At 46.6% G+C, this 26,475-nt stretch overlaps 4 protein-coding genes across 6 annotated transcripts in view; all 4 read left to right on the top strand.

Annotated features, from left to right (window-relative positions):
- The first annotated feature begins 511 nt into the window (after window positions 1-511).
- On the top strand, window positions 512-5,244 carry si:ch211-195b15.8 (dual specificity protein phosphatase 8). The gene is made up of 5 exons (XM_018698358.2): window positions 512-1,581; window positions 1,743-1,837; window positions 2,130-2,289; window positions 2,429-2,552; window positions 4,145-5,244. Exons 2-5 carry the CDS (start codon window positions 1,745-1,747, stop codon window positions 4,938-4,940), a joined length of 1,173 nt encoding a protein of 390 aa, XP_018553874.1. The 5' UTR covers window positions 512-1,581; window positions 1,743-1,744; the 3' UTR covers window positions 4,941-5,244.
- Window positions 5,245-5,975: 731 nt separating this feature from the next.
- On the top strand, window positions 5,976-12,269 carry rras (RAS related). Its single transcript, XM_018698359.2, has 6 exons — window positions 5,976-6,747; window positions 7,932-8,019; window positions 8,880-8,982; window positions 9,301-9,409; window positions 9,812-9,930; window positions 10,602-12,269. The coding sequence occupies exons 1-6, from the start codon at window positions 6,661-6,663 to the stop codon at window positions 10,687-10,689; spliced, it is 594 nt and encodes a 197-aa protein (XP_018553875.1). The 5' UTR covers window positions 5,976-6,660; the 3' UTR covers window positions 10,690-12,269.
- A 1,658-nt stretch (window positions 12,270-13,927) lies between these two features.
- On the top strand, window positions 13,928-18,163 carry prrg2 (proline rich Gla (G-carboxyglutamic acid) 2). The gene is made up of 7 exons (XM_018698373.2): window positions 13,928-14,147; window positions 14,230-14,326; window positions 15,312-15,484; window positions 15,770-15,803; window positions 16,229-16,361; window positions 16,956-17,099; window positions 17,807-18,163. The coding sequence occupies exons 2-7, from the start codon at window positions 14,242-14,244 to the stop codon at window positions 17,847-17,849; spliced, it is 612 nt and encodes a 203-aa protein (XP_018553889.1). The 5' UTR covers window positions 13,928-14,147; window positions 14,230-14,241; the 3' UTR covers window positions 17,850-18,163.
- Window positions 18,164-18,225: 62 nt separating this feature from the next.
- prr12b (proline rich 12b) overlaps window positions 18,226-26,475 on the top strand; it is a 29,845-nt gene continuing 21,595 nt past the window's right edge. For all 3 annotated transcript variants that reach the window (XM_051073827.1, XM_051073829.1, XM_051073828.1), the window contains exons 1-2: window positions 18,226-18,993; window positions 25,144-25,301. In XM_051073827.1, coding sequence (XP_050929784.1) covers window positions 18,911-18,993; window positions 25,144-25,301 — 241 coding nt within the window. In that variant the 5' untranslated portion in view covers window positions 18,226-18,910. The remainder of the gene's footprint in view (window positions 18,994-25,143; window positions 25,302-26,475) is intronic.

The following is a 26,475-nucleotide window of genomic DNA, read 5'->3' on the forward strand; positions in this document are numbered from 1 at the left end:
GACATTTCAACTTATGAGTCTTGTTGAGTGGTGGTCGTGTTTCAGCCTCCCTCATGTGGTCCATGTCTCTGAGCACTGAACACCTTGTACTTCTGGACATTCCAGGTAGGTTACAGTTCTGGAATATGGCAGCGCTGGAGGATAATGTGTTCCTGGTAGCTTCACATTTAATTCTTCTCAAGTCTGTAGCAGTTAATTTGCATCTTTTTTTCTCCACACATTTCTTGCGACCGTGTTGACTAGTTGCAACAAGACTTTGTTGGTGATCGCGCCTCAATAGCTTAGCTACTTCAAGAGTGCTGCATCCCTCTGAAAGGCATTTTACAATTTTTGATTTTTCAGAGTGTGTTAAATCTCTTTTTTTGACCCATTTTATCTGAGGTAAAGAAGCTGCCTAATAATGCACACCTTGATAGAAGGTGTTGATCACTTTAGGCCACACCCTCCCTCATTACACAAATCCACATCACCTGCTTAAATCCAATAAACATTCAAGGTTATATAGCTTGGAGTTGGAAAAAAATCATAAAAATAACAATATACTCACTTGCCTAATAATTGTGCATGTAGTGTGCATCATCTGTTTTCAGCAATGTCCCTGTTGAAGTGAGTCCCTGATGAGACCAGCAGATTGTTGATTCAGTTTGAGGAGGAGCTGCAGGATGGTGGTGATGCTGCGTGCTGTCTGAAATCAGAAACAGAAGGCGAGTGTGGTGGGATGTTGATTTGAGTGTGCAGCTGCTGTCCAGTGCAGATGTCACATGATCTCTCTGATAGAACCGCGTCAGCTGCAGCCTGCTGAGCTACACTCTGTTCTCTGAGTCCTGGTGGTGCAGAGGACACTGCACTCCTGAGGTGGACAGGTGCTTCTTAATGTTGTGAGACAGAGTTTGCGTCAGGTGGACCGGGGGCTACAAGGACGCAGTATCAGGGACTGATACTGTCACATGACATCAGGAGGAACGATGGGAGGCTGCCGGGGCCACATGAGGGCCCCGTTCATGTCAGTGAACCCTGTGCTTCATTTACCCACACCAGTGACCACAGACCAGTCCAGACTGTGTCCGGAGGGGGCCAGTCCTCGCTCATCATGACCCTGATTCGGGTCTCTGCTGGATTCATGGACACATTCACCCCTAGTTTCTCAGTCAGTCCCTGGTGTTTTGGATCTCTCCGTGGTTCTGACAGACCCGGTGGTGGCACCGGAGGCAGCTGACTGTTTTCATCTGCACTGGACGCTGAGTGTTGATGGTAGGATGATGAATGTGTGTGTGTGTGTGTGTGTGTGTGCGCTCTTCCTCCATCAGTGCTGGCGAGGGCGCGCTCACTCAGCGGAGATGCGTCTGCGCGCGTGGACGTCCGGCAGGACGCTGATTGGCTGCAGATGACATCATCCAGCTCAGATCTATTGTTGGAAAGAGGATGAGCTCATCGTTTCTCAGTCAGTCTGACGGAGCTCAGAGAGGACGGAGGACGCAGCAGTGAGAGCAGAGAACAGAGTCTGCAGACCCGCAACACCCGCTCCGTGCTCCGGATACACCAAGAGGACGAGTCGGGCGATCTTCCACAGGGACACCCAGAGTGAGTAAAACTGAGCCAGTGAATATGAGAACAGCGTGTTTCCTGCTGGAGTCTGCTCTCTGGTAGAACAGACCTGCGTGTTGGGCTCTAAGGAGTCCTGTATGTTCAGAGTTAGTGGAGGAGACCTGCAGGTCTGACCCGTGCTGCGTGTTGTTGTGCAGATATGGTCTGGTCCCGGGAGAGAGAAGCAGAGCGGCCCCCGCTGTCCGTCATCCTGCCGCGGCTCTACCTGGGAGCGGAGAGCGACGTGACGCAGGTGAGAGCGGGAACAAAGAGTCACAGTGTGTCCTCAGTTACAGCTGCTCTTAGAGTCACTGCCAGACCAGCGGCAGGTCTTCCTGCTGGGAGCTAAATGTCCACTTTCTACACGTAGAGGAGTCACACTTACTACACCTGTCTACACCTGTCTGAGCTGTGGTGGAGCAGAGAGTAAGGTAAACTAGGTGAGACAACCAACGGTTAAACTCTGTTTCTCTTCCTGTCTCTCTCTCTCTCTCTCTCTCTCTCTCTCTCTCTCTCTCTCTCTCTCTCTCTCTGTGTGTGTGTAGGACCAGCTGGCCTCTCTGGGGATCTCCTATGTTCTGAGTGTGAGCCGCTGCAGCCCCCAGCCGTCCTTTCTGCCCCGCTCCAGATACCTCCGTATCCCCATCGATGACTCCCTGTGGGACGACCTGCTGCCCTGGATCCCTCAGGCTCTACACTTCATCGGTCAGGATGCTCACTCAGCATCACACGACCACCACACAACAAGCCGCTGTATGAGCTCATTAGCTGTGGTATCTTAACAGAAAAGGCCGTTTAGTTTGATTGTACTTGTGTGTGTGTGTGTGTGTGTGTGTGTGTTCAGATACAGCTATGTCCTCTGGAGCCTCGGTCCTGGTTCACTGTGCAGCAGGAATCTCCCGCTCCCCCGCTCTGGCTGTAGCCTACATCATGTACAGTCTGGGGATGGACCTGGACCATGCCTACAGGTATGGCCGCTGACACACCTTCATCCTGCACACATTGGCTTTCACCTGTCACAGTCTGCAGACACAGTCAGACAGCCAGTGTTCTTGCTCCTGTGCAGGCGTCTTACCACTCATTCATCTGCACCACAGACACAAAACCCCTCCTGTCAAAATACATTCATCAAGCACTGTGTGGACACAACTACATGATTTCTAGGAGCCTCACCTGCACTGCTTTGAGAGACAGTGATCAGAGGTGAAGTCATTTCTATACATATAGAGAGTATGTATGTACATAAACATAAAACAGAGGAGAGATCATTGGAACAATGCTCACTCATTTTTCCCCCTCATTTTTCTTCAGTGTATACACACAACTAACGATTCATCCACTCACCCAGAGCAGCAAGGAGAACATACACACAGGCTTACCATTAGTGAAACTATACACTGTTATATATACACATATCATAAATGGAAAAGGACTGCTGGGTGGCACTAAGTGGGCATAGTTTTGAGTCCACCTAAGTATGTCAACACTGGATGGAAAAGAACCTGGACCCCCCTGAATGTGTATTTTATCTTCTCTAACTGTTTGAATTGCGTCAAAATGCTCAAAGACACTTTAGGTGCATTTTTGAATTTCCAATGCAGTAATAATCTTCTGTGTGCAAGCAGCGTTGTAAAAGCAATGGTGTTTTTCTTGTTATAGAATGTCTCCTATCTGTGATACCAAATCTGGTCATTGCTGCATTGGGTTGGAGATCAATATTAAGATCACAGACCAGTTAAATTGGCAGGAGTGTTTTGACATCTGTGTTAAGGTATATTTTAGCCAGTCTTGCTTTGGGATAGTGAGTGCAATGTAAAACCTTGAATTGTGTCCTCTTCCAAGTCCTCCCCCAGCTCATCCACCCACTCCTCCCTGATCTCTGCGAGGGTTATGTTTTTTTTAAAAGAGGTTATACAGTCATTTATGCTTGAAATTCGTCTTTTTATTTCTAACAGATCAGTGAAGTGGGATAACAATCAGAGAACATGTATAACAAACACACAGGGAATAGAAAATGACCTGCCAACATATAGAGTCCAGCTTCAGTAACAAAAGAGTCAAATTTAATTTGCAAACAAGCTGAACAAAGATAAAACAACAGTAGCTGTCACTGAGGACTCGGTAGGGAACAACTCTAAAGACATCAACAGGTTCCATACATGAGTTCTATATTTCAGATGCCTACATACACAACATCAGCTCTTTATTAACTAAACCTGAACACCCAACAAGAAGCAGTTACATCATCCAGTCCAGTTTCATCTGAAAGATGTAATAAAGAGCTGAATAAAATCCAGAATAACAAGGCTCGTGGGCCTGATGGAGAGTTCTGGTCAGGACGCTCCACGTTAGCCCTCAGAGTGGCAGCAGAAACACAGGACAATAGTCAGTTACCTGCGAATCTGAACACAGCACAGTACATCTGTTCATCTCAAACCAGGAGACCACTCCTCAACAGAGGAGCAGGTCACTGTCCTGATGCTGTCTGAATGTGCCATAGATCAGTCTGTAGAATAACCAGCCATGGTCCTAACCCACATCCTGTCTGTCTCCTCATTAGGTTTGTGAAGGAGCGCAGGCCCTCCATTTCCCCAAACTTCAACTTCCTGGGTCAGCTCCAGCACTTCCAGGGCACTCTGAGCCAGAAAGCCTCTGGTGGACAGCTCCTCCTGCCGTCCACCACCGACAGCAAGAGCCACACTTACATCGGTCAGAAGGTGGATTATGATGCTGATGGTGTGAGCAGTGATGTAGCAGAGGTGAAGCAGACACACACAGAGACTGACCAGCACACAGACAGCACGCAGCACAGACACTCGCAGTCTGATGGAGGTGGGACCCAGCAGCTTTCTCTGTCAGGGAAACTTCGGACTCTCCATCTGACTCTCAGTCAAAACCAGCAGCAGGTCCAGGCGCCGTGCCAGGTCCCAGCTCTGAGCCCACACGAGCCTGTCAATCCAGCACCAAAGCCCACACAACTACAACTCCCATCAGGCTCTGCTTCTCTGTCAGAGAAGCGAAAAAGCCTTTCCCTCTCTTTGACCCCTTTGGGAATCAGCCCACCCCCCACAGCGAGCAGCACCCAGCAGGCAAGGGGCAGCACCACATCCACAACTGTCCTCAGCAGGGGGGCAGGAGGAGGGCCTGAGACTCAGAGGGGCCCCGGCAACACCCACAGGGAACAGAGCCCCCCCCACGGCATGTGCAGTAGAGCAGAGGTACAGAAGCCGGGCCTGCTGTCTCCCTTCAGCTTCACCCTCAACAAGCTGCTGGGCTGGGGGGAGAGGCTGCTGCTGGGGGGGGTCTTTGTGCACCCTGTAAGGATGGGACAGCCTGCATTGCCATACAGATGCTGAGGCCACTGGGGGTGGAGGTGGAGGTGGGGTGTTTGTACCTGTGCATGTTAGACCACACGTCACGTCTACACACACACACACACACACACACACACACACAGGAGGTGTGGAAGAACTGAACTGTGTATTTATTTATAACAGAGCTGAGTGTAAGAACACCACCTGAACACCACCCTCCACACTGACACATCCTGTTATTACCACTGACTCCACTCAGCTCCCCCTCTTTGTAAGATGCAGTTATTTTAAAGACTTTTGGCTTGAAATATATTTCCTGATGATTAAAGATGACATTTCAACTGTGTCTCTGTCTCAGTGTGAGGCGTCTCCACGTTACTGTGTCCAGGTCCCATCAGTCCTCAGAGCTGGTGTCCCACTGGTGTCCCACTTATCTCTGTTCAGTCATAAAATATGTAATACATACCCATAGAGCCTGACAGTGTTTCCTGTCTAAATGTGCAGAGTAATGAATGGTTTCACACACACACACACACACTTCTTCAGTAACACAGTGATTCAGTTTATTGTCACCTTCAGTCCTCTCTGTTAGGGTCTGTGGTGGACCTGGGACCAGCTGCAGACCACTAAGTCACAGAGCTGACAGGGTGGGGCCTTATGGTGGAGCGTTCCTGATCAGGTCCAGGTCCTGGATTATTGTAGCTGATACTGTCACACTGTGCCTGTCTGTAAATGAACTCATGTTTACTGTAATCAGATGTTTACTGTAATCTATTACACTTGAGATGAAAATGAAATGTGATTGTGTGAAGCTGACAGTGTTACACTTTTCTCATCATCAGCCAGGAGAAACCATGAAATCATCAGTTATTGATCAGAATGTCACCGTTCATTACACATGAAGTTGAACTGTAGTGCCCCCTGCAGGTCACCTGTGGTAGGAGCCCTGAGCCTCAGCTAAGGAATGTGTTGCCTCAGGCTGCAGGTTTAAATCCGCTCCTCTCCGCCGGGGTCCTGAGCCACGACCTGCTGCTGTACAAGGACTGAAGACCAGAACCAGCAGACTGAGGAGACGTAAAGGAGAAAGAACTTACTTAATGACCCTGTGATGGACCCCCGGGCTCGTGCTGCTTTTACATCCTGTGCGCGCCAGGAGCTTGGCTGACGTCACGGTTACTCCGAATGACCAAATAAGGAAAGTGACAGATGAAAGTGACACGGGCTCAGTTTTCCGTGTTTGCGACGAGAAAGTTCAGGTGTTCACGGCTCTGAGGAGTCTGGCCCAGGAGAAACCGTTGCGTGCGACTGTGTGTGTCGGTCCGTGTCTGTTAGTGAGTGTGTGTGTGTGTGTGTCCCAGTCTGTGTGTGTGTGTGTGTGTGTGTGTGTGTGTGTGTGTGTGTGTGTGTGAGCTGCTGTAGTTTCTTGAGGAACGAGAAAAGAGGAAGCAGTCCCGCCCTCCGCAGCAGCCTGGAGGCCGAGGACCGAGCAGAGCGGAGCCCGCCTCTCATAACAGATTCAGGCCGAAACACGGTGCCGTTCTCCGGACGCACTCTCAGCGGGAGGACGGTAAATCTGCGGCGGGACTCTACGGCTCAGGTGTGGGTCTGAACCCGACTTTGACCGTTGGAAAGCTGGTTACAGACAATGAGCTCCATGTGAAGAAGTTTCCCTCTACTCGAATTGTTCAGTGCGGACTGTGATCGGCGGGACTCTGACTCAGGCCCTGGAAGATTTCTGATCCGGATCTCAGTTGAAACCAGTATGAGTGGAGAAGAGGAAAGATTCAAACTGGTGGTGGTGGGAGGAGGAGGGGTGGGGAAGAGCGCACTGACCATCCAGTTCATCCAGGTACGGCCCTTATTGTGTATGTGTGTGCACGCGTGTGGGTCCGTGTGTGTGTATGTGCGTGCGCGCGCCCACGCGCGTGTGTGTTAAGGAATTACTTCATTGATGAGGTGAGGATAAACACCAGACTGAAACTGATCAGTGATCAATAACAGGCCCTCATTATTCAGGAAGAACAGTCAGGTCTGTAACTGTCCACGTGAACATGATTCATCTTCAGACAGTGGAGGTTTGACCTGATGATTTTCAGACAGTTGTTGTCACTGATCCCTGAAGTTTTGATCAGAGATTTATGATAATTAGTTCCAGGTCCAGGTCAAACCTCCACAGTTGACTTCAGTGTGTTTAACAGTCTTTCCTGCACATGATGAACACCAACTTTAAAACATCATGTGTGGCTGTGATTGTCAGCTCACATCAGTACAGACAACACAGCTCAGCTCCTCAGAGGGGATGGAACTCATTGTGTTACTGTGTTGTTGCAGTGTGTGGAGGTTGGTGACCAACACATGTCCTCAACTCTTGGGCAACAAGTGGTGGCTGTGCTGTGTCTACTTCTACATTTATCCATTTAACACACGCACGCACACACACTTCCTGTGTGAGCTGCACTCAGTCAGGTTCACCTAGCTAACAGCAGCAGGTCAGTTAAAGGACCATTTCACTGTTTTACTCACTGATTACAGAACATCTATCATGACCAGGTAATGCCAGGTTAAAATAAGTCAACATGAACATGATTTACTCAGGTAGTGGTTTACCTAAGAAAACCAAAAACCCACTGAGTCGACTCATCAAGCCAGACCTCTGGTTTAGAGAGTCCAGTCCAGCTGAAGTCCTGTTATAGTGTTCAGACCTGTTACCTACATAACAGTAACTACAGCTCACAGTGTGTAAAGTCTGTTGGCAGTGACTCGCTCTCAGATAGAGGCAGAGCAGAGTACACGTACACAGTGGAAATATTCAAGAGACGTAGCAGCCCCTGACCTTTGTCTTTCAGTCTGTGAGTAAACCACTGGTTACAGGAACATGATGTGATGTGCTCAATGAAACTACTGTCCAGTCTACAGCAGACTGTGCAGGTGGAGTCAGGTGTTAGTTGGAAACCATGTCTCAGAGACAGGGTCTACAGCTGACAGTAGAACAAACTGCAGTGGCCTGTCATTAACACAGAGTGTGTCCCACAGTCCTACTTTGTGTCAGACTATGACCCCACCATCGAAGACTCCTACACCAAGATCTGCACCGTGGACGGCAAGGAGACCCGGCTGGACAGTAAGGCTGAACTCTCACTTCACACTGTCTGAGAGAGTGACTGCAGGGTGTTTGTGTGTGTGTGTGTGTGTGTGTGTGGAAGGCTTTGTTTGAAAGCAGAGGGTGTGTTGCTCTGTGATGTGATATGACACAGGCAATGTGTTTGCTCCCTGGATGTTTCATTCCCTTGTTAGGACTTGTACTTGGCCGGTGTTGCTGTGTGGAGCCAAGCTGCAGCGGATTGGGTCACACTACTGTTTCACCACTCTGTAATATGTGAATCATCAGATTAACTTTTATGTTTGTGCAGTTCAGTCTGGCTGCTCTTTAGACATGTCCATGTTTGTTTATAGCTCTGTAGGTTTGACTGGAGCTGCAGAGTCTTCTCCAACATTACTGTAGATCAGCTGATGGTGTTTGGAGAGACAGAAGCTGCTGTGGTGAACAGAAATGTCTGTAAACCCTCTCAGATTTACTGACTCTTATTGATTATAAGCTTCACTGTGAAGTGAAGTGTACACAGATGTTGCAGTGAGAGCTGTGGGTGGTGTAAAGGGTGGGACCAGTATATCATGACACACAGCTGCTCTGTCAGAGTCCTCAACAGGAACCTCTCATGTAGTTTTACCTTTTGAGTCACATAGCAGAGAGTTTCTAGCAGAGTGTGACGGCTCTCACCACTGGGTTTAAAGCAGTTTCCAAAACCCTCAAACACTCCTCTGGCTGTCTTGATAAAATTAGTTTTGAAGCTCTGTTTCCTGATTCTTGACTGATCTTTGATGTTTGTTTCTATCACTTATTATATTCATCATCGTCATTCACTTAGAATCTTAAGTCATTTAGTCATTTCTTTAAACCAAATTGTTGTGTGTGTGTTCCAGTCTTGGATACAGCAGGTCAGGAGGAGTTTGGGGCGATGAGGGAGCAGTACATGCGCTCAGGAGAGGGCTTCTTACTGGTGTTTGCACTCAACGACCGGGGCAGGTAATGGAAAGAGTATGTGTGTGTCAGTATGTCAGTGTGCTGAATGATGCTGTCATTCCACAGCAGCCTGTCTTCCTCTGAAAGAGGAAGTGCAATGACCTATAGTTGGTGGTGAGACTGATGTTAGATAATATAATATATATTATAATACCATGTATAGATAATATCTGAGTTACCTGTACAATCAAACATGTTCATTTACAACATTTGATTTGATTGGTCATTACTGCACACAGGTCATTCTTTCCTGTGACTCAGGATCCACATCAATCTTTGCTTGCTGACCTGACTGATTCTTTCCCTCCGTCCTCCTGACAGCTACCATGAGGTCCAGAAATTCCACACACAGATCCTGAGAGTGAAGGACAGAGATGACTTCCCTATGGTGCTGGTTGGAAACAAGGCTGACCTGGAACATCAGAGAGTGGTGAGTAACACACTCATGCAGCTCTGTGCTGTCAGTCAGTTTCCCCTCGCCGCCTGGCTCCTGTAGTACTGGCCTCAGTCATTACACAGACTAATGTGATTAGCTGGATGTGACCACGTCATATAAGAGAGGAGCAGCAAGTCAAAGTACATCTGTGTCCTGGACCACATGGATGTAAATGAACACCAAGTGCAGATTGTTTAACTGCTAAATGAAAATGTATTTCCTCCACTGATCCGTCCACGTGTAGATGAAAGTAGCTTTACTTTGTGGTGAGTAGTAAAGCCAGTCCCAGACAAATAGCTGTGGTGTGTTATGTGAATACAGAGGTGAACGGGTGGACCACTCAGAGCTTTACAGGTGATACAGGTGAGAGTGACGAGGTGACTGCTTTGTCTGCAGATCTCCAGAGAGGACGCTCAGGCCTTCGCCAGAGAGAACAGGATCCACTATATGGAGGCTTCAGCCAAGAATCGCTATAATGTGGATGAAGCCTTCCTGGAGTTGGTGCAAATTATCAGGTACAGCCCTCATTTATTTGACTTCAGTTTAATCCAGCTTCAGCTGCACACTGACATTCTGACATCCTGCACTGGTCCACCTCTGGTCTATCTTTTGGTTTCTAACATGTGACTCCAGGTCCCCTTAAAACAACACAGGGGTCTGAGGGGTGGGGGGTGTTTAAGGTGCTGTAACACAGTCAGAGCAGTAAATGGGGTGTTTAAAGCTGCTCAAACACCAAAGCACTGTACAATAGTTTGTAATCCTCAGTCAGACGCTGATGACCCTGTGTTGCCCCCCCAGCTGCACTGATGGACAGGCTTCATTCAAATGAATCAGGATGACACTGACACTAACGAGGGTTCATACTGATGCTGTGGTAAAATGGTGGAAGCTGTTACTGCAGTGCTGCCTCACAGTCCCAGGTTCTTGCTCATCCCTAAAACTAGGACCAAATGAAAAGCAGGACCTGTGATGATACACATTTCATTTTCATGTGTCCCTCCAGGAGAAAGGGCTCAGAGCACTTTCATGTCACTACCAAGAATCTTGCTCTCTAGTTCTTTCTGCAGAGCTGTCTTTTTAAACCTGCATGAATCAATACTTTGGAGATCAACAGTGTAATGTGTGCTAGGGGGCGCTGAGAGGTAATAATTGCTCTCTTCCTGTTTCTCCTCTTCTTCATTCACAGAAGGTTTCAGGAGATGGAGAGTCCTCCTCCTCCAGCTCATCACACAGGGAAACAGAAGAGTGGAGGTTGTCCCTGTGTCCTCCTCTAAGCACTGTTACTATGGACACCAACACCTCGTCCCTCTGCAGCTTTCCAGAATGGATATTCTGTGTGTGTGTGTGTGTGTGTGTGTGTATGTATGTGTAGGGGGTGGGGTGGGGGGGGTAAGGTGCATCATTATCTTTTTAAATGGTTTCATTTGCACTTTTGCCAAAAGCAACTTTTAAATGAGTGTAATCTTTTCTGTTAATGAGAGGGACTAAACGCTGTGGGGCTGATCCTGCCTGTCTCAGTAGCAGCACAGTAACACACAGGAAGTAAGTACTGTGACCAATACTCTACCTGTGACAATGTAACTGTACTTCATAAGTGCCTACAAACAGAAATGGCACCTACATGTGCAAATGACCAAACGCTGCATCCTGCAGTGACATCATCAGCACACAGCTGACTGTTAGGACTATCATAACAACAACTACACTTTATTTTCCAACACAAAAATGTGTATGAAACATTTCAACTTGCTGATGAAATGTGGCACACCCCAAGAAGAGCAGCAGAACATCTGTGTGCTGTGGTGTTCTCTGCCGACCTGCAGGGGGCAGCAGAGCCCTACAGCAGAGCAAGAGAGAGAGACAGGGAGGAAACAAAGCTGTAGTTGTGTCTGTTGTTTGTAGCCGCCTCTCCATCTTTCCACATGTGTTGCCTCAACCAGTTAGAATATTTAGAATGTCCATGAACACCAGTCTGATCAGGGCCTCATCAGGGTCTACAGGATCCACATTATTCCAGTTTGAGGACTTGGGCTCAGCCTGCACCAGTTGGATGAGCAGGAGTCAAAGTTTTGGATCAGGAACTGGAGTGATGTGTGGAGAGGTGATCAGCAGGCTGGCCGTGCTGCGGTGTTTCAGCCTCTGAGCAGAGGACGACATGTCAGGTTGTTCTGGTGATGGTGAACTGTATTCTGGTACGAATGACTGTGTCTCCATGTTGCCTTTAGTTTGTACTTCATCACAGTTCAGACCTGTACAGTCAGCAGGTCAAAGGTCAGCCTTGGCCTCAAGTACAGCAGGTTCATAAAATAATCCTAACCTAATCCAGGTTCACTTACCAGCTTTCTTTAGAGCTTTCAACTGCATCATGTGGGACTTAGCTGTTATCACATGACCTGAGTGTGGAGGCTGTGGTCATGTATGAGGACAGGTGGTAGCATCTGACTGATGTCAGGTGTGAATGACTTCTATGACCTTTGACCTCTTCCACTGGAGGCTGTGAGATGTTTTGGTCTGATGTTGTCACCTGTTATCACATGACTGAAGTTTCTTACTAAGGTCACATAATGACAAGCGAGCCGTCTCCATGACAACTGAGCAGGCTCCACTCAGTAATGTGTTCAGTAATGAATGGAGCCTGCTGCTTATTTGGAGGAAAAGATGAACTCAAGATGATGCACAGCAAGAAAACAAACCTCTCTCCCATGTGTAAAGCTTCAGGCAGTTTGGTTTCACTTCTCCCTTTTATTAAGAATTCCTATTTATATCTACCGTTTAACCTGCAATTCACATCAGTAGTTTTATAACAAAAGTCAAATCACATTTATACATCATTAAAACATGTATCTGAACATTTCACTCTGTCCTGTCTTTTGTCACTTTTCATCCATCTGGGGTTATTATGTTAAATTCTCCTCACTTGGATTTGGTTGTGTCAGACACCGGTCCATGAACATGACGCATTTTACATCCACTTTTCTAATGAATGAAGGTGTTACTTTGGTCCTGTGAGCACCTTGCTGAGTACCTCAGTTGATGTTGTAGAATTCATTATCAGATGACTAAAATGATGAAATGAAATGAATGTCAACATAGAGACATTGAACCTGGAGAATATTTTTTTTATCAGCAGTCAGAATTGTTGTTAGTGGTGTCAGTAGTTCATGTCTTTCAGTAAAGTAAAGGCTACTCTACAGACCTGTTAGTAAAGGCAGGATCACATGACACATTCTCTGTTCAACATTTCTCCAGGTTTCAGTCCATTTTTCTCACAGATCCTCTAACCTTCAGCCTCCAGACGAGTCAACAGCTTGAATAAACACTGCTGTAGTTTTAGGAGGGTGGACCAAACACACACACTTCCTTGTACACCTATCTTAGTGGGGTCCCATCGCTGACAACTCAACCATCGTGCCCTCACCTTTACTCTACCCTAACACCAAGTGTTAACCCCTCAAACAGGCATACAGTAAAATGAGCCAGCACACACACACATACTCACACACAAGTCCCTTTTAGGGACATCACATAGACCTACATTAATTTCCTGGAAACTAACCACTGAACCAAAAACCAGCTTTTTCCCAACAAGGGAAAACACGGTGTCTGTCCCCAGTTATTCAACAAGTAGTTCCGACCGAGCAATCTGATTGGTCCACAAGACATTTAGAATGTGCTCAAATCAGCATGACAGCACACCTTACTCATCACTAAAAATATTACTCCTTTAATGTCATTTGAGCAAAGCGCCTCGGCTTTCTCTATCAGCTGTGCCGGTGACACGGCACTGTAACTTAAAATTCATGTAAAAGTTTGCGGTTGCAGAAGCTACATCTGTGTGAGTAAATAAATGAAGCGTCTTTGTTATAACGTGGTTGATAAAAGTAAGCATTTATTTGTGCAGTAGGCTGTTGGTTTAGTTCAGTAAAGTCAGAGACCTTGATAAAGCATATACATCAGCTCAGAGTTCACTCATCTGGGACTAGAAAATCATTTCTGTTGCTAGGTCGTTACTAAGGCTCTGATTATTTGCTGTAGTGGTAAACTCAGTTCCATTACACATAGACGTGACGTGACTGATTGTGTTCCAGTTAATAGTCAGACCCCATGTATTTCCATGGAAACGGGAAAAACACTTGCTAAAACCTTTTAATTTTGAGAGCAAATTGCTCCTCAACAGATTGCTCCTGAACAGATTTTGATTATACATTTTGCTTTGCTGGTAATAGTTGTATAATCACAATATTAAACTCGCGAGTGTGCTTTAACGTCATTTGAGCACGACAGTGATGCGGTCAGGACCAAGGCGCTTGCGCAGCAAAGCACACCCTCTCGGTTAATATTGCTTAATTGGCCGAGCTGTTCCCATTTGACTGGTCTTCAGTCTGAAAATGGTCCCCAGAAGTAGCCTATGACAGAAATACCCACACACACTGGTGTTGGATAAGTCAGCAATGTGCAGTGAGTAGGCAGTGAGACAGGGAGACAGACAGGTTTGTGGAGGTTCCTCCCTCTATCTGGTATGCTGTCTAACAGGTTTGTGACGTTTCAATGAGAAAACAGCTCAACACTGTATATCCTGGCGGTTTGAGGACAGACGTCAGCTTAAACAAGTTCAGTTTGAAGTGACCCTCCATGTCTCTGAACCTCTAGCAGAGATAGTGGTATTGTTCTCCAGAAAGCTTGGACAGGTGGAGAGGACTGCAGCCCAGTAAGAGGAAACAGCATTGGACAGGTGAGAGGCAGAGGCTTGTTCTTCAGGCCATAGGTGTTGCAATCACTTCTACAGACGCTCTTCCTTGTTGTTTTCGGTTTAGTTGTTTGCTTCAATGGCAGCCTTGTGGGCGGTGTGGATCCCTGCGCTGTCCCTGCTGCAGCTGGCCCACTGTGCTGTCACCTTCAGGCATGCTCCAGGTAAACCACACCTCTGTACACACACACACATACTGACCAAACATTGTAACTGTGTAGCTATGTGCCTCCTGATTAAAACTTGGCACTGCTTCTCATCTATGAAATGTGGGAAATGAGAAGGAAATGTACTGACCACAGCAGCAGCTCTCTGTGTGACTTCTTTATAATGAGACACTTCTTTATTCCACTTCTCTTTTTTCTGAAAACAACTTTGCAACCTCTCTAGTCCCACAAATGTTGACATGTTCACTCTCTGGAGGATGTATGTTCATCTCTCAGTACTCTCAGCACTGCCTGACTCCACTGGTACCTCCTGCTCCACCACATTTTCTCTGGTTATTGAACCACTGCTCTTTCCAGAGATCCAGTCCAGGAGTCCACCAAAACCAGTGTGATCAGTGATGTGTAATTAATGGCAGCCGTTGTGGATTTCACTGATCACCTGTTATTACAGATATCTGTCAACAGACCACTGAACCATCCTCACATTTCTTTGTTTTGGGTTGAAGCAGTTTATTTTTAGTGGAAATGCTTTCAACAGTTCAACTGAACAGACCTGTCCCATGATGGTGGGACAGAGGAATCAGTGTGGCACTCGGCTCCAAGTCCAGTATTTTCCACTGCTGATGTAATTTTTTTTAACAACGACAACAACTGTAACTTTGAGTTCTAAGTCAGGCTCAGTAATTTCCAGCTGGACATTGGATTTATCTTGCATCATTCAAACAAGAGGAATGGTGGGGGACTATTTTGTGCAGCGGATTAATCTACACTTGGTGCTGTAGTGAGTATTTGGGGCAGCAGGACATTGTTTGAGGGACTGATTCAAAATAAACAGTGTATGATGATGGTGATGAAGGCTCATGTGACCCAGACCTCAGTCATTGTTCCATCTGAAATCCTTAGATTTATGTCACACATTTCTATACTGGGTCACAGTGTGTGGGGGTATATTGCTGTGACTCTGTGTGTGTGTGTCCTGCAGGACAGCCAGTGCTGTTGGATGAACAGTCAGCGACCACTTTCCTGTCCCGCTCGCTGCTCTATAACAGCTGGGACTTTGAGCTGTTGATATCAGACAATCTGGAGAGAGAGTGTTACGAGGAGATGTGCAGCCATGAGGAGGCCAGAGAGGTGTTTGAGAACGACGTTCAGACGGTAATGCAGCTGTCTAGTGGCTGTCTCTGTGCTGCACACCCACTGTAAAATCCTGCAGTTTCAGACATCATGGAACTGGACATCACCTAAACATTTGTGTTACAACTTTACGTGTTGTATTTACAAGCTTAGAGTGGAGAGTAGCTCCTGTATCCATGAAACTGAACAATAACTGTCACCTGAACATATCCATGAGAGGACTGTTAGAGCATAATGTCTTGTGGTGTCTCTGCTTCTTTTTTACTGAAACTATGTCATTACATTTTCTTTTGCTTCCATTTTTAGGAACAATTTTGGGCCAAGTACATCAACAGTCAAGGTAATGTTTGAAAGTTTAAATATCATCCATGACTGTCTACAGGCTGTGTACTAGGCTCATTCAGCAGAATGTAGTGTGTTCACACTGAAATACACACAGACCCATAGATGAATCATTATCACTGAACATTATGATTGTAATATTTTATTAATCATATCTGCTTGGTGAAAGGTCCACTGACCAAACACTGAGTGAACAGGTTGCAATACCAGAGTGTAGCTTGTCCATTAAGAACATCTGAAGAACGTGTGTGTGTGTGTGTGTGTGTATGTGAGTATGACAGAGACAGCAGCGGCAGCTGAGAGTCCACAGTGCAGCAGGTGGTATATCCATTAGAAAGTAGTGGCTGAAGTAATTAGTGAGTGTCTGGTATGAGAACTGTTAAAGAGAGACTGGTTTTATGTTAATGATGTATGTCTTTGAAGAGTATGCACCCAGAGTGGATGTGTCAGGGCTGGTGGCAGGGATCCTGGCTGTCCTGGTGTCTGCTGTTATTGCCACCGTGCTGGGAATCTACTGCTACAAAGCCAAGCAGAAGGGTGGGCGGACGTCGGCTCAGTAAGTTCACTCTAATGGGATGTTTGTACAGAAACCTTTTTGTCCAGCCGAGTGAGGGATGTGAATTAAGCTCAGACCATAACATTCCACCACTGTGCTGCACAAATTCATAGTCCCTGAGGATGAATCTTTACTGTAGACTCTAAGGGGACCTCTACAGTGAGCTAGACAATGGTCACATGTCCTGACAAACAGTCCTTTACCTTAGCAGAGAACGGCTGCAACAGCAATCAACATCAGTGATCATTTCATATCTCAGTTGAACCATTTTAAAACCAGAACCACAAAAGCTTAGACAGTGACAGTGAGTCAGACTCTCAGCTGTCGGTGATGTGGAGCACAGCAGGTGTTGGTCTGGTCTGTAACAGTTACTGTTACATCAACCTTTTAGAGTGTCATGAATCCTGATGTTTGACCCCCGGAACCTTCTCTCTCTAGCACCACCATCTGGTGAAAATGTTCACACAACACAATCTATAAAAACAGCAGATGTTACTGACAAGCTTCACGTTTAAGACTTCATACACTTCACAGGAGCTGCAGTGGTTAGCGGAGTTGTTCTGAGTTGGATGTGTGTGCGCTGTGTTGCTGCAGAACTCCAGTGAGGATGGCAGCAGACGGACGTCCAGCCCCGGAGATGGTGCCCCTGGCTGGGATCCCTGCTCCAGGTCTACCCAGCTACAATGAGGCTCTGAACCGCAGCGGGCAGCATGATGCCCCCCCACCACCTTATTCAGGGTAAGTGGATGCTCCAGTGTGCACATGCACCTCGCCTGGATCCAGTTAGGGTGGTCCAAGATCCTACAAAAATAATATAAAGGTGATGTGTAGATGTGGGCTGGGAGGGAAACAAAAAGTACTGTGTGGTGAAATGTTCATTTTTTATGACATTTCTCATGGTGGGTTGGTCACAGTGAAAAAGAAGCACCTGGATAACACCTCACCACCCCATTCCTCTTCCTTCATCTACACTCCATGTTACATCAACATGACCCTAACCTCACACTCAGGCAGACAAACACTTGTGTGGAAAACACTTCATTATGTAGAAAACTGAAAACTGAATCTGCTCCCCTGGAATGAAAAACCACATCTGACCAACTCTGAACCACAGGTTCATCACCTCTGGTCTGTCAGACTGATGTTGTTTTCTACAAATTCTTGACTTTTTAAGTAATTTCCTGTCAAGGATCAATAAAGTATTATTCTACGTTGTGTCGGTTCCTGAACTTCTCTTGTTGATAAATCTTTTGCATGGCTCACACAGTATTTGCTGTCGTCATGTGTTCATCTTTCAGACTCTGTGATCAGACTCTCCTCTGGCTGCTGCAGCATGGAGGAGTTTCTTGCATTCACACCAAACAGGCCAGCAGCTGATGTGTCATCAGACTGATGCCCCTTTCCTCTCCAACACTCACACAGATTCTTCTTGTCTTTGTCCACAGGGGGGCGCCATCAGGGCCCGCTGATCCAGGAGACAACGAGTAAAGGCTTGGCAGAGCCTCCTCATGTGGCTGATGGGAACTGGTGGTTGGACTCAACTTTTAAACACTGCATGTTATTTTTATGGATCCACTGTATTTATGCGTAACGTTAGGACCCAGTCCCAGGATGCACTCTGCTGACAGTCTGATCTGCATGTTGGCTGGACTCAGATACAGATGTGAGGAGGGTGGGGTTCATTTCTGTGCTTTGACCATTCACACAGCCTGTAAGGTACTTTAGAGCAGAACAATCAGTTCATAATAATGGTTAATCAAGAAAAGTCTGACATGTTTTATACAATAAATTATGTAACAGTCCTACATGCCTGCAGTCATTTTATTCACCTACTGTAAGTTTTCAGGCCAGTAGAGACAAGTACATGTGTGTACACTGGAAGTCAGGAGGAGGTCTGCACATCATTCTTGACGTGTTGCAGCTTGTGTGTTTGTTGTTTATCACAGCAATTTATTAGAGGAATCCAGCTGTCTGCAGACCACTCAGTCTCTACTCTGTCTCTACTGTCCTCCGCCGTGCTACACAACACACTGCGCTGCCGTGCATGACAAACTGTGTGTGTGTGTGTGTGTGTGTGAGAGAGAGAGAGAGAGAGTGAGTGAGAGAGAGAGAGAGAGAGAGAGAGAGGGAGGATGAACGCCAGCCCAGTCATTCCTCTTAAAAATGGCGTCTTGTGAAGCAAATGAGCGAAAATAGTCTGAGAGTGGAGGGAGCAGCAGCAGCAGCGGAGCAGCTGTCGGCGCTGGATCCGACTGAACGAGGCTTCACTGAGGGAAGCTGCTCCAGAACGTGGAGCATCTGTTCCACGGCCCATCAGCTTCACACAGGAGACAATAGACAGTGAAATATATGGAGAGGAGAGGAGGGAGGAGGTGCTCCTGGCTGCTGTGACCCCCCTCCTCCCCCTCGCTCCTTCTCCTCCCTCCATTCCTCCCAGTCTACAGGCTCGTCAAGCGGAGAAATAAACAGAAGCGAGCGCAGAGAAGAGAAGACATTCCTCCCTCCCCTCCCCCTCACTATCTGCCCATCTTCATCCAGCCCTTTCTTTCATGGAGAGGAATTATCCCGCTGCAGGCTTCGGAGATCTGGGGGCTGGGACGGGATGGAGTTACGACAGATCGGCCAAAGCAAGGTAAGCTTCGGCGGCCGAGGCACGGGGACCCACGGGCTCCTGCGGGTGCAGCAGCGAGCTGAAGTGGCTCTAACAATGCCACGGCACAACGCTGCCTGCGCCTCTGCATTCAGCCAAGCTGCACGGCGCTGCACGGCGCTGCCGCTCGGCCACCAGCCTCAGGTACAGCCAGCCGTATTGTCATCGGGGGAGGGGAGGGGTATGGGGGCTGTCTCTAAAATGCATGGAATGCGATTGAAGGTTAATAGTGATACGGACACAGAGGAGAGGGGGAGACGGAGGGGGATGGGTCGCTGGAAGCCCAGTGTGTTATTTCAGAAATGAAAGATTACATCTGGTTCCTGCGCGGCATTGTCCCTGCTGCAGCTTTGTCTCCAGTCGGACGAACAGATGCCTGACAGGGACGGGGACCGGGACCAGGCGCAGGTTGCTAGGGACGGGACTAATTGGCTGTAGCTACAAATCAGAGCAGCGCTGCTGCCTCAGACTGAGAGGAGAGACAAACGCAGCCGTCAAACACAAAACAACAAGTCGTGTTGTACAGAGATTATGTGGCGGTGCAGAGGAGCCCGGTGTGCCTCTACACAGTCCTCCTCAGACCTGAACCCAGCGGTACCGCAACAGCGGACCCGAACACAGCTGCACACTTTGTCCGCTAAAACAGTTAAAATGTGGCCGAGGTTCTGAATGAACCCTGACACTGTTCAGTAAACAACGACTGCTGAGAACATGCCAGGCAGGTTTCCCCCTCACATGATCCGGTCTCTGACAGCTCACAGCCCGCTGCTGTGACCCCGTCTCTCGAGCTCCTCTCCGGGTCTCTACTCCTCAACTAACGGCTGAGCTAAGAGGCTACTGCTCCGCCAACACAGAAACCCCACCGTCCCCGCATGTCCTCCGGCATGTCCCCTGGTGTGTCCTCTGGCTGCTGTACCTGGGCTGCCGCTCAGGTGAAGGGGATTTACCCTCACGTGCGTGGTGTTGTGTGTCGGAATGAAGTGCGGCCTCGGGCCATGCTAACGTTAGCTAGCCCCTGTTAGCTTTGCTCCACGTTAGCGGTCGCCTTGACAACCACATCAGTCTTCCGCCAGACTCCGCGGGCTCCATCTCTGGAGCTGAGCGTGCCTCGGCCTGTCTGTTACGGGTTTACCCGGGTTTACCTGGGTTTACCTGTCCATTCACTCAGACACAGAGACATGATCTGCTCCGGAGGGTACGGATGCTATCTCCACAGAAGCTCAAAGTACCTGATTGGTCTGAAGAGGCTGATCTGCTCCAGGTGTTCCAGCTGAATCCACTACAACAGCTTGTTTTCAGCAGCAGGTGATCAGGTGTTTCACTGAGCAGACAGCGATATGTTTCCACTGTCTGTGACCCGAGACTGGTGTCCTAACATTAACCCGCCAGGTCTGTCTGTGGATCTGAGCTCGTCCTGAACGGATCAGGACTAACTGTTGTAAGACACTCTCGGCACAGAGCTTCCCTCAGCTGTAGGAGATGTGCTGCTTTTGCATTATGTGCAGCTGAAGTCAGACTCAGTGTCTACTTGTTGCAGTTTGTTAATGCAGGTGTCTGTTTTAAGCTGATCCTCGTACTGTCACATCAGCAGTGGAAAAAGAGAATGCAGAGACCCTGTACAGGCGTAGATATGGACAGAGGACTAAAAAAGTTTTAACTGGTTTAGGAGAGAACAGTGGGAAGACGTTTCTTCTTGGTTAATCCATTTATACTTATATAAAATAACGTTTAACCAGATCATAGGAGATATTTATTGTTCAGTAATAAAACCTGGACACAGGAGGCCATCTAACACGTGAGTCTTTCTTGGTTCCGGAATAATACCAGGAACACATTTATTGATCAATGACCAAACTGAGGAAAAGTTTTTGTGGTGAGAAACAAAGTGAAGAGAGTGTTTAAAGGTTGAGAAATGCAGTGAGGGAAGCCAGCAGTGGTAGTGCCATTAAAGCGTGTTGCAGATCTTCATGTTGTGTATCGTGCTGTGTGAGGGCTGAAAACAAGAAACGAGATAGAAAAAACTTGTATTATAGGGAAATTGGGTCATTGCAGCAGCAAATAATAAGAGGAAAGAGCAGAGTGAGGATGAGGATGTTAAGTGCTGTAGCTTTACTGTTTGTACCAACACTGAAATACTGCTGCATCAGGTTTCTCTCACAGTGGCTTCCCTGCTTTTCTCTGACTTTTTAATATGTCCACAGTGTCTGTTGCTGAATAATGATTTCTCATTGGTCTGACACGAAATACACTCACTCACCACATCTTACTAAATTCATGGACTATGGTCTGATTCAGTCTTAACCTCCAGACATTTTGTACATGTAACAGTTACAATAAAGTTCAGTTTCAATCATCATTCATTAACAGAGGACAACAGTTACAGCTGCCTGATGAAGTTCACCAGAGCAGCACAGACACAAGACAGGTTTGTTCATTAAGTATTAGTACAGAGGACACACAACAATACCACAGCATATCTCTGGTTCTTCTCTGCAACGTATTGTGAGGTTAAAGGTGTTGTTAGTTGAAGGCAACTGGACTTCTTTAAGGTTTCACCTCTCAGCTGAAAGGCCTCTTTTGGAGGCTCGTTGGGGAGTCCCAGGTATTTAACATCTTGGAGGTGATCCTGAGACCCACCCTGATGTCATCTGTGTTGTTAGGGTCACATGAGCCCAGGTGTGAATTGGGGTTAAGACATCTGGGTAAGGATCTCAGGACTGTGTTGTAGGTGGCTAAAAGTTGGTGTTGTAGACCACCACCTCTGTTCAAAGCTGGACGTTCCAGGTGGATATAGATCCTCCTTCACTCCTCTCTCAAACCATCTGTCCTCTCTGTCCAAAATGTGGACACTGGTATCCTTTCTGCTGAAGGCCTCTTGTGGCTCTGCATCTCCAGTCTGGGTGCTGTCCCTGGCATCAAGATTGTCGATTATAGAGGTTGGATTGAGTTAGTGGTGTAAAGATAAAAGTGCACAATAATGGCTCTTGTGTCAGTCATCTGAAAAAACATATCTGGCCACTTTGATAAAGTGAGAGCTCCCTGAAATAATCATGTTGACAGACAGAAGTTATTGTACTTCATTCAAAGGTAAATAATAGGGTCTGAATCTGTGCGTCAGCCTCAGCCTGTGGCCTGAGCTCAGCTCTGACTGTCTGTGGGAGTTTGCACTGTGTTGTGTTGTGTTGCACCTTTTCTTAATATCAGTAATGTGTCCACCTTCAGTGGACTTCCCAGCAGACCAGTATGTTCACTCAGTGACTGCAGAGTGCTGCTTCAGTAGGGACTGATCCTTGTCTGTTTGTCCTCCACTGTTAGGACCCACAGAGTTTCTCCTGTGGTCCACAGTGAAGTGGGCGCACCCATGTACACCCTCCACTGGTGGTGGAACATGTCCTCTGATGACTGAGGGTGCAGATAGCGGCTCTGTACAAGTCTGAGTACTGCTCACCTTCGATATACATATGATGGGATTTTTGCTGTGGTCTGTATCAAACAAACACGTTCTCTCACATCTGGAGAATCTGATCTGTAGGCCGGGGCGTCTCTCTAACACCACAATGCTTCATTTATCGTTTTACCTTTGTCAGAAACCTGCAGCTCCAGAGATCTGGATGTTGAACTTTGCTATATTGTGATTTCATTGATATTTCCATTAATTGTTAAGCTGTTCCAAATCTCACTTAGGTCTGGTCCATGGCTTGTTGTATCATCTGCAACCATGCCATCACTGACTAATACAGTCTGGGGGGGGGGGTGCCTGACTAGGAGCTACGTGAGAAGTTGGCCTATTGAAAAAGGCAGTATGACAGTTGCACACTAAGTTTTTAAAGTTCAGAACATATCAAATTAAATCCTGGTGGAATGGGTGAAATGATTCAGCATGAGTTATTACAGCAGCTCTCTGACCCATCGTTTGATTCTGTCTAAACCAGTTCAAGCCCTGCAGGTGTGCAGACCCCCCCCCCTCCCCACTCAGCATTAAATAACTGCACACATGAAACATATGAAACAACTTAAACCAAGATCCTCAGTCAAAGCATACACGAGAGCTGTGTTGTCTCAGAGTTGTTTGGTTCCTACTCGGTGCCTTCTGAAAAGCCAGCTGCTGGTTTCCCAACAGTAAATCAGGCTCCAAAATTGAAATGGAGAGATTTACTTATGTTCTTCCACTGTTACTCACTTTTAACATCAGCCAAGCTGCATGGGTAAAGACTCTTCCTCCAGTTCCTCCTTCACATCATCAACATGTCTTAGTTGTTGTAAAAACCCGAAATCACCTCAACATTTCTGTCTGAACGTAGAGACACAGCACTGGTGTGTTCTGCCATTAGGATGAGGTATGAATGTTCACAGGGCTCTGTTTGGTGATTGTGTTAACGTACATTTATTTCTTGCTGCTTTTAGTTTCATTTTCATTTTGCACTTGTTTTTTTTCTTCATCGGTCACTCAGCTCTCCTCCTTGTGTAATCAGAGGTGTTTGTCCTCTGCTGAGGGAGGGGTGAACTATAGCCAGCAGGTATGAGGCCTTCAAGGCAGCAATGTGAACTGAGGTTACTACACATGACCTTTGACCCCCAACAGTCCACAATCATCTGGAGTGTTGCAGCCTCTGATATGCTTCTTGTAACTACTGTGTGTTCATCTCTGACAGATGTAGTGGAACAGGGAGAGAAGGGTACTGGTGTCTTACAGCAGACATTTGTAAGAATGAAATCTGATCTGGAGAGTAGAATCACTACAGTGGCTGAGCCCCCACCACAGAGCCACGGTACATCCTTGGTCGCAGTGTTCCTGAGCTGGCTCAGTGTTCATGGGAAGGAAGCCAGTGAGAGATTATGTCCTTGTTGCAACAGTTGTTGGTCTGTCTACACCACCCACTTCTGTCTGCACCCTCCTTCTACGTCACTGTGAGGTCTGAGCCTCACTGTGCACAGTCACATACAGGAGGCTGTTCTCTCTGTCGTCTGCTGAGGGGGGAAAGTTGCTCTGTGATCACTTTCAGGCTGAGGTTAAAATGTGGACACACCTGCAGTTGAAGTGTAGGACATTTGATCACATGATCAAAGCTAGACCACGCTGAAAATACAACCTCAGTGCAACGAAAGTGAGTACACCTGTGATTTCCATTTAAGGCTAACTGCATGAACAAGGTTCTAAAAGAACCTGTGTCCATCTGTGTGTCTAATGCCACATGGCTTCACATGGTAAAGGACTGGCTGAACAAGAAGAAACCAGACTGTGAGACCTGATAAAGATGGAGACAGTACAGGAGCATCAGAAGGCCACTGACTAGAAGCAGAAACAGCTGCAGCAGTGCTTAGACGAACTCTGTAACTCAAATACCGAATGAAAAGATGACTCACAGTCTGAAGACGTTTGACATAAGAGGACTTTTGTAACATGACAATGATCCCAGAGAAAGGTGAAAACCTTGATGGTATTTTAAAGCAGAGGGTAGAGAAACAAACCCACTCCAGCAAAGAGCAGCTGAAAAGAATCATGTGTGAAGAATGGCAGAGCATCTCTCCACAGATTAGTGTTTGACTGATATCATCCATGAACAGGAGGATCCAATCTGTCGTCAAAATTAGATGTGGAAATACAAAATTTTCAAAAAGAAAAAAATGAAATCTCACTGATGAAGGGTGTACTGACTTTTGTTGCAGTTGGTTCTTTAATACAGACCTTTCATTAGAGTTTCATTCACATTTCTGTTTCTTCAAATTATAGTCTCATTCTTCTTGGGCTTTGAAAACAAGTACATTTGTAATGTCTCAACATGTTACTGCCCCTATTCAGACTGTGGACTGTGATGGACACAAAATGATTCAAATGAGAATATTTTCATATGTCATAGAGGTTGTGTGGAGAGGGTCTTTAATGTTTGATTAGGTGGAGTAACAGACTGAGTGGTTTGTTTGCTTATCTCAGTTTTCAAAAAAACTTGGATGCTGATGTTGGAAACTGGTAACCCTGGTAACTTTCATTTGACATGTACACATAGTAGCATTAGGAACAGCAACAGAGAGGAGAGTCATGGACTGGATATTGTGGATCCTCTCAGCAGGTCAAAGGTCAAACTGTCCAACAGTCTGATAGCAGACTCAAACCCATTAAACCTGTGTTCTCAGCCTCGTGTATGGGACCTCCAGGTCATCCCACCCAGACTCCGAGCTGCTCCACCGGCAGGCCTACGGCACCCCTCACCCCCTCCAGGGCTATGCAACCAACCACCACCCAGGAGGCTCCAGACAGGGCGGGGCCTGGGGTTCTGCTGGACGCACACTGGGTAAGGATTCATGTTTAATGCAGTCTGATGTTTGTGTCAGCAGATCTATGTTTTAATTCACTGTCCAGCTGAGAGATGTGTGTTTACTGAGTTTGTTTTTGAACTCCTCCAACACACAGTGAAAGGTTACTTGTCTTCACTGTCAGCTCTGTGGGGGACTGGTTACCCACTGAGGGTGTAGCCTGCTTCTTGACCTCTGTGATAACTCTGAGGTGATCAGATTATAAAATCATTCCCAGGAGCTCAGCGATAATAACTGTGAAATAAAAGAAGTTTGGAGTCTTAGAGTCGGCTGTCCGGCCAAACTGAGTAACCAGATAAGAAGGGCTAGGAATCTAATGATCACTCTTCAGAGCTTCAGGCCTCTGTAAAGATGGAGGACCTGCCTGAAGGATGACCATCTCAGCAGCCTCCATCAGTCAGGCCTTTATGGTGGAGTGGTTAGATGGAAGACACTGAAGTAAAAGGCAAATGGCAGCTGGTTGGAGTTAAAGGACTCCCCTCTGGTCTGATGACACTGTGTCTGGTGCATAATGGTGGCAGCATCATGCTATGAGGGGTCTTCTCAGAGGAAATCAACAGCACAATAAAGTGTGCAAAAAGTTGAGGGGTCTGAATATTTTCTGAACAAACTCCCTTAAACGTTGATAAATTTTTACTTAATGTTAGTTTCACCACCTGTGCCTGTGTGCCTGTAATCTGATGTAATGTGTCACTACTTGAGCACTGAACTGTAACCAGTTAATATAATATAACAGTAACAGCTGCATTTATTTTCCCATCTTTCACCACTTGCTTTTTAGTTTCCAGTATTTGAGTAATATGTTCATGTATTAGTGCATTTATACAGAAATAACTTTAAATTCATTTTTAACATGTCAACCTGAGCAGAATTTCTTATAGTTGTCACATGACTTTTCTTATTGATAACTTTCAGTCAACCATAAATAAACAGACAATTCTCAGTATGAAAATATTGATAAACTATATGCAAGATTGTAGTGATTAAACTGATAATGTAGCAGCACAATGCTATATCTTCTGCATCTTCTCATAGGTGGTTACAATGGAATATAAATGGAGTGTAGGGTCATTATTCGCTACTCTCTCCACCACTTAGATCACTGTCTCACATTTTTTAAACAGCTACCAGATAGGAAAACATTAATATTGT

This window comes from Lates calcarifer, linkage group LG11, assembly GCF_001640805.2.
Source record: "Lates calcarifer isolate ASB-BC8 linkage group LG11, TLL_Latcal_v3, whole genome shotgun sequence".
NCBI lineage: Eukaryota > Metazoa > Chordata > Actinopteri > Centropomidae > Lates > Lates calcarifer.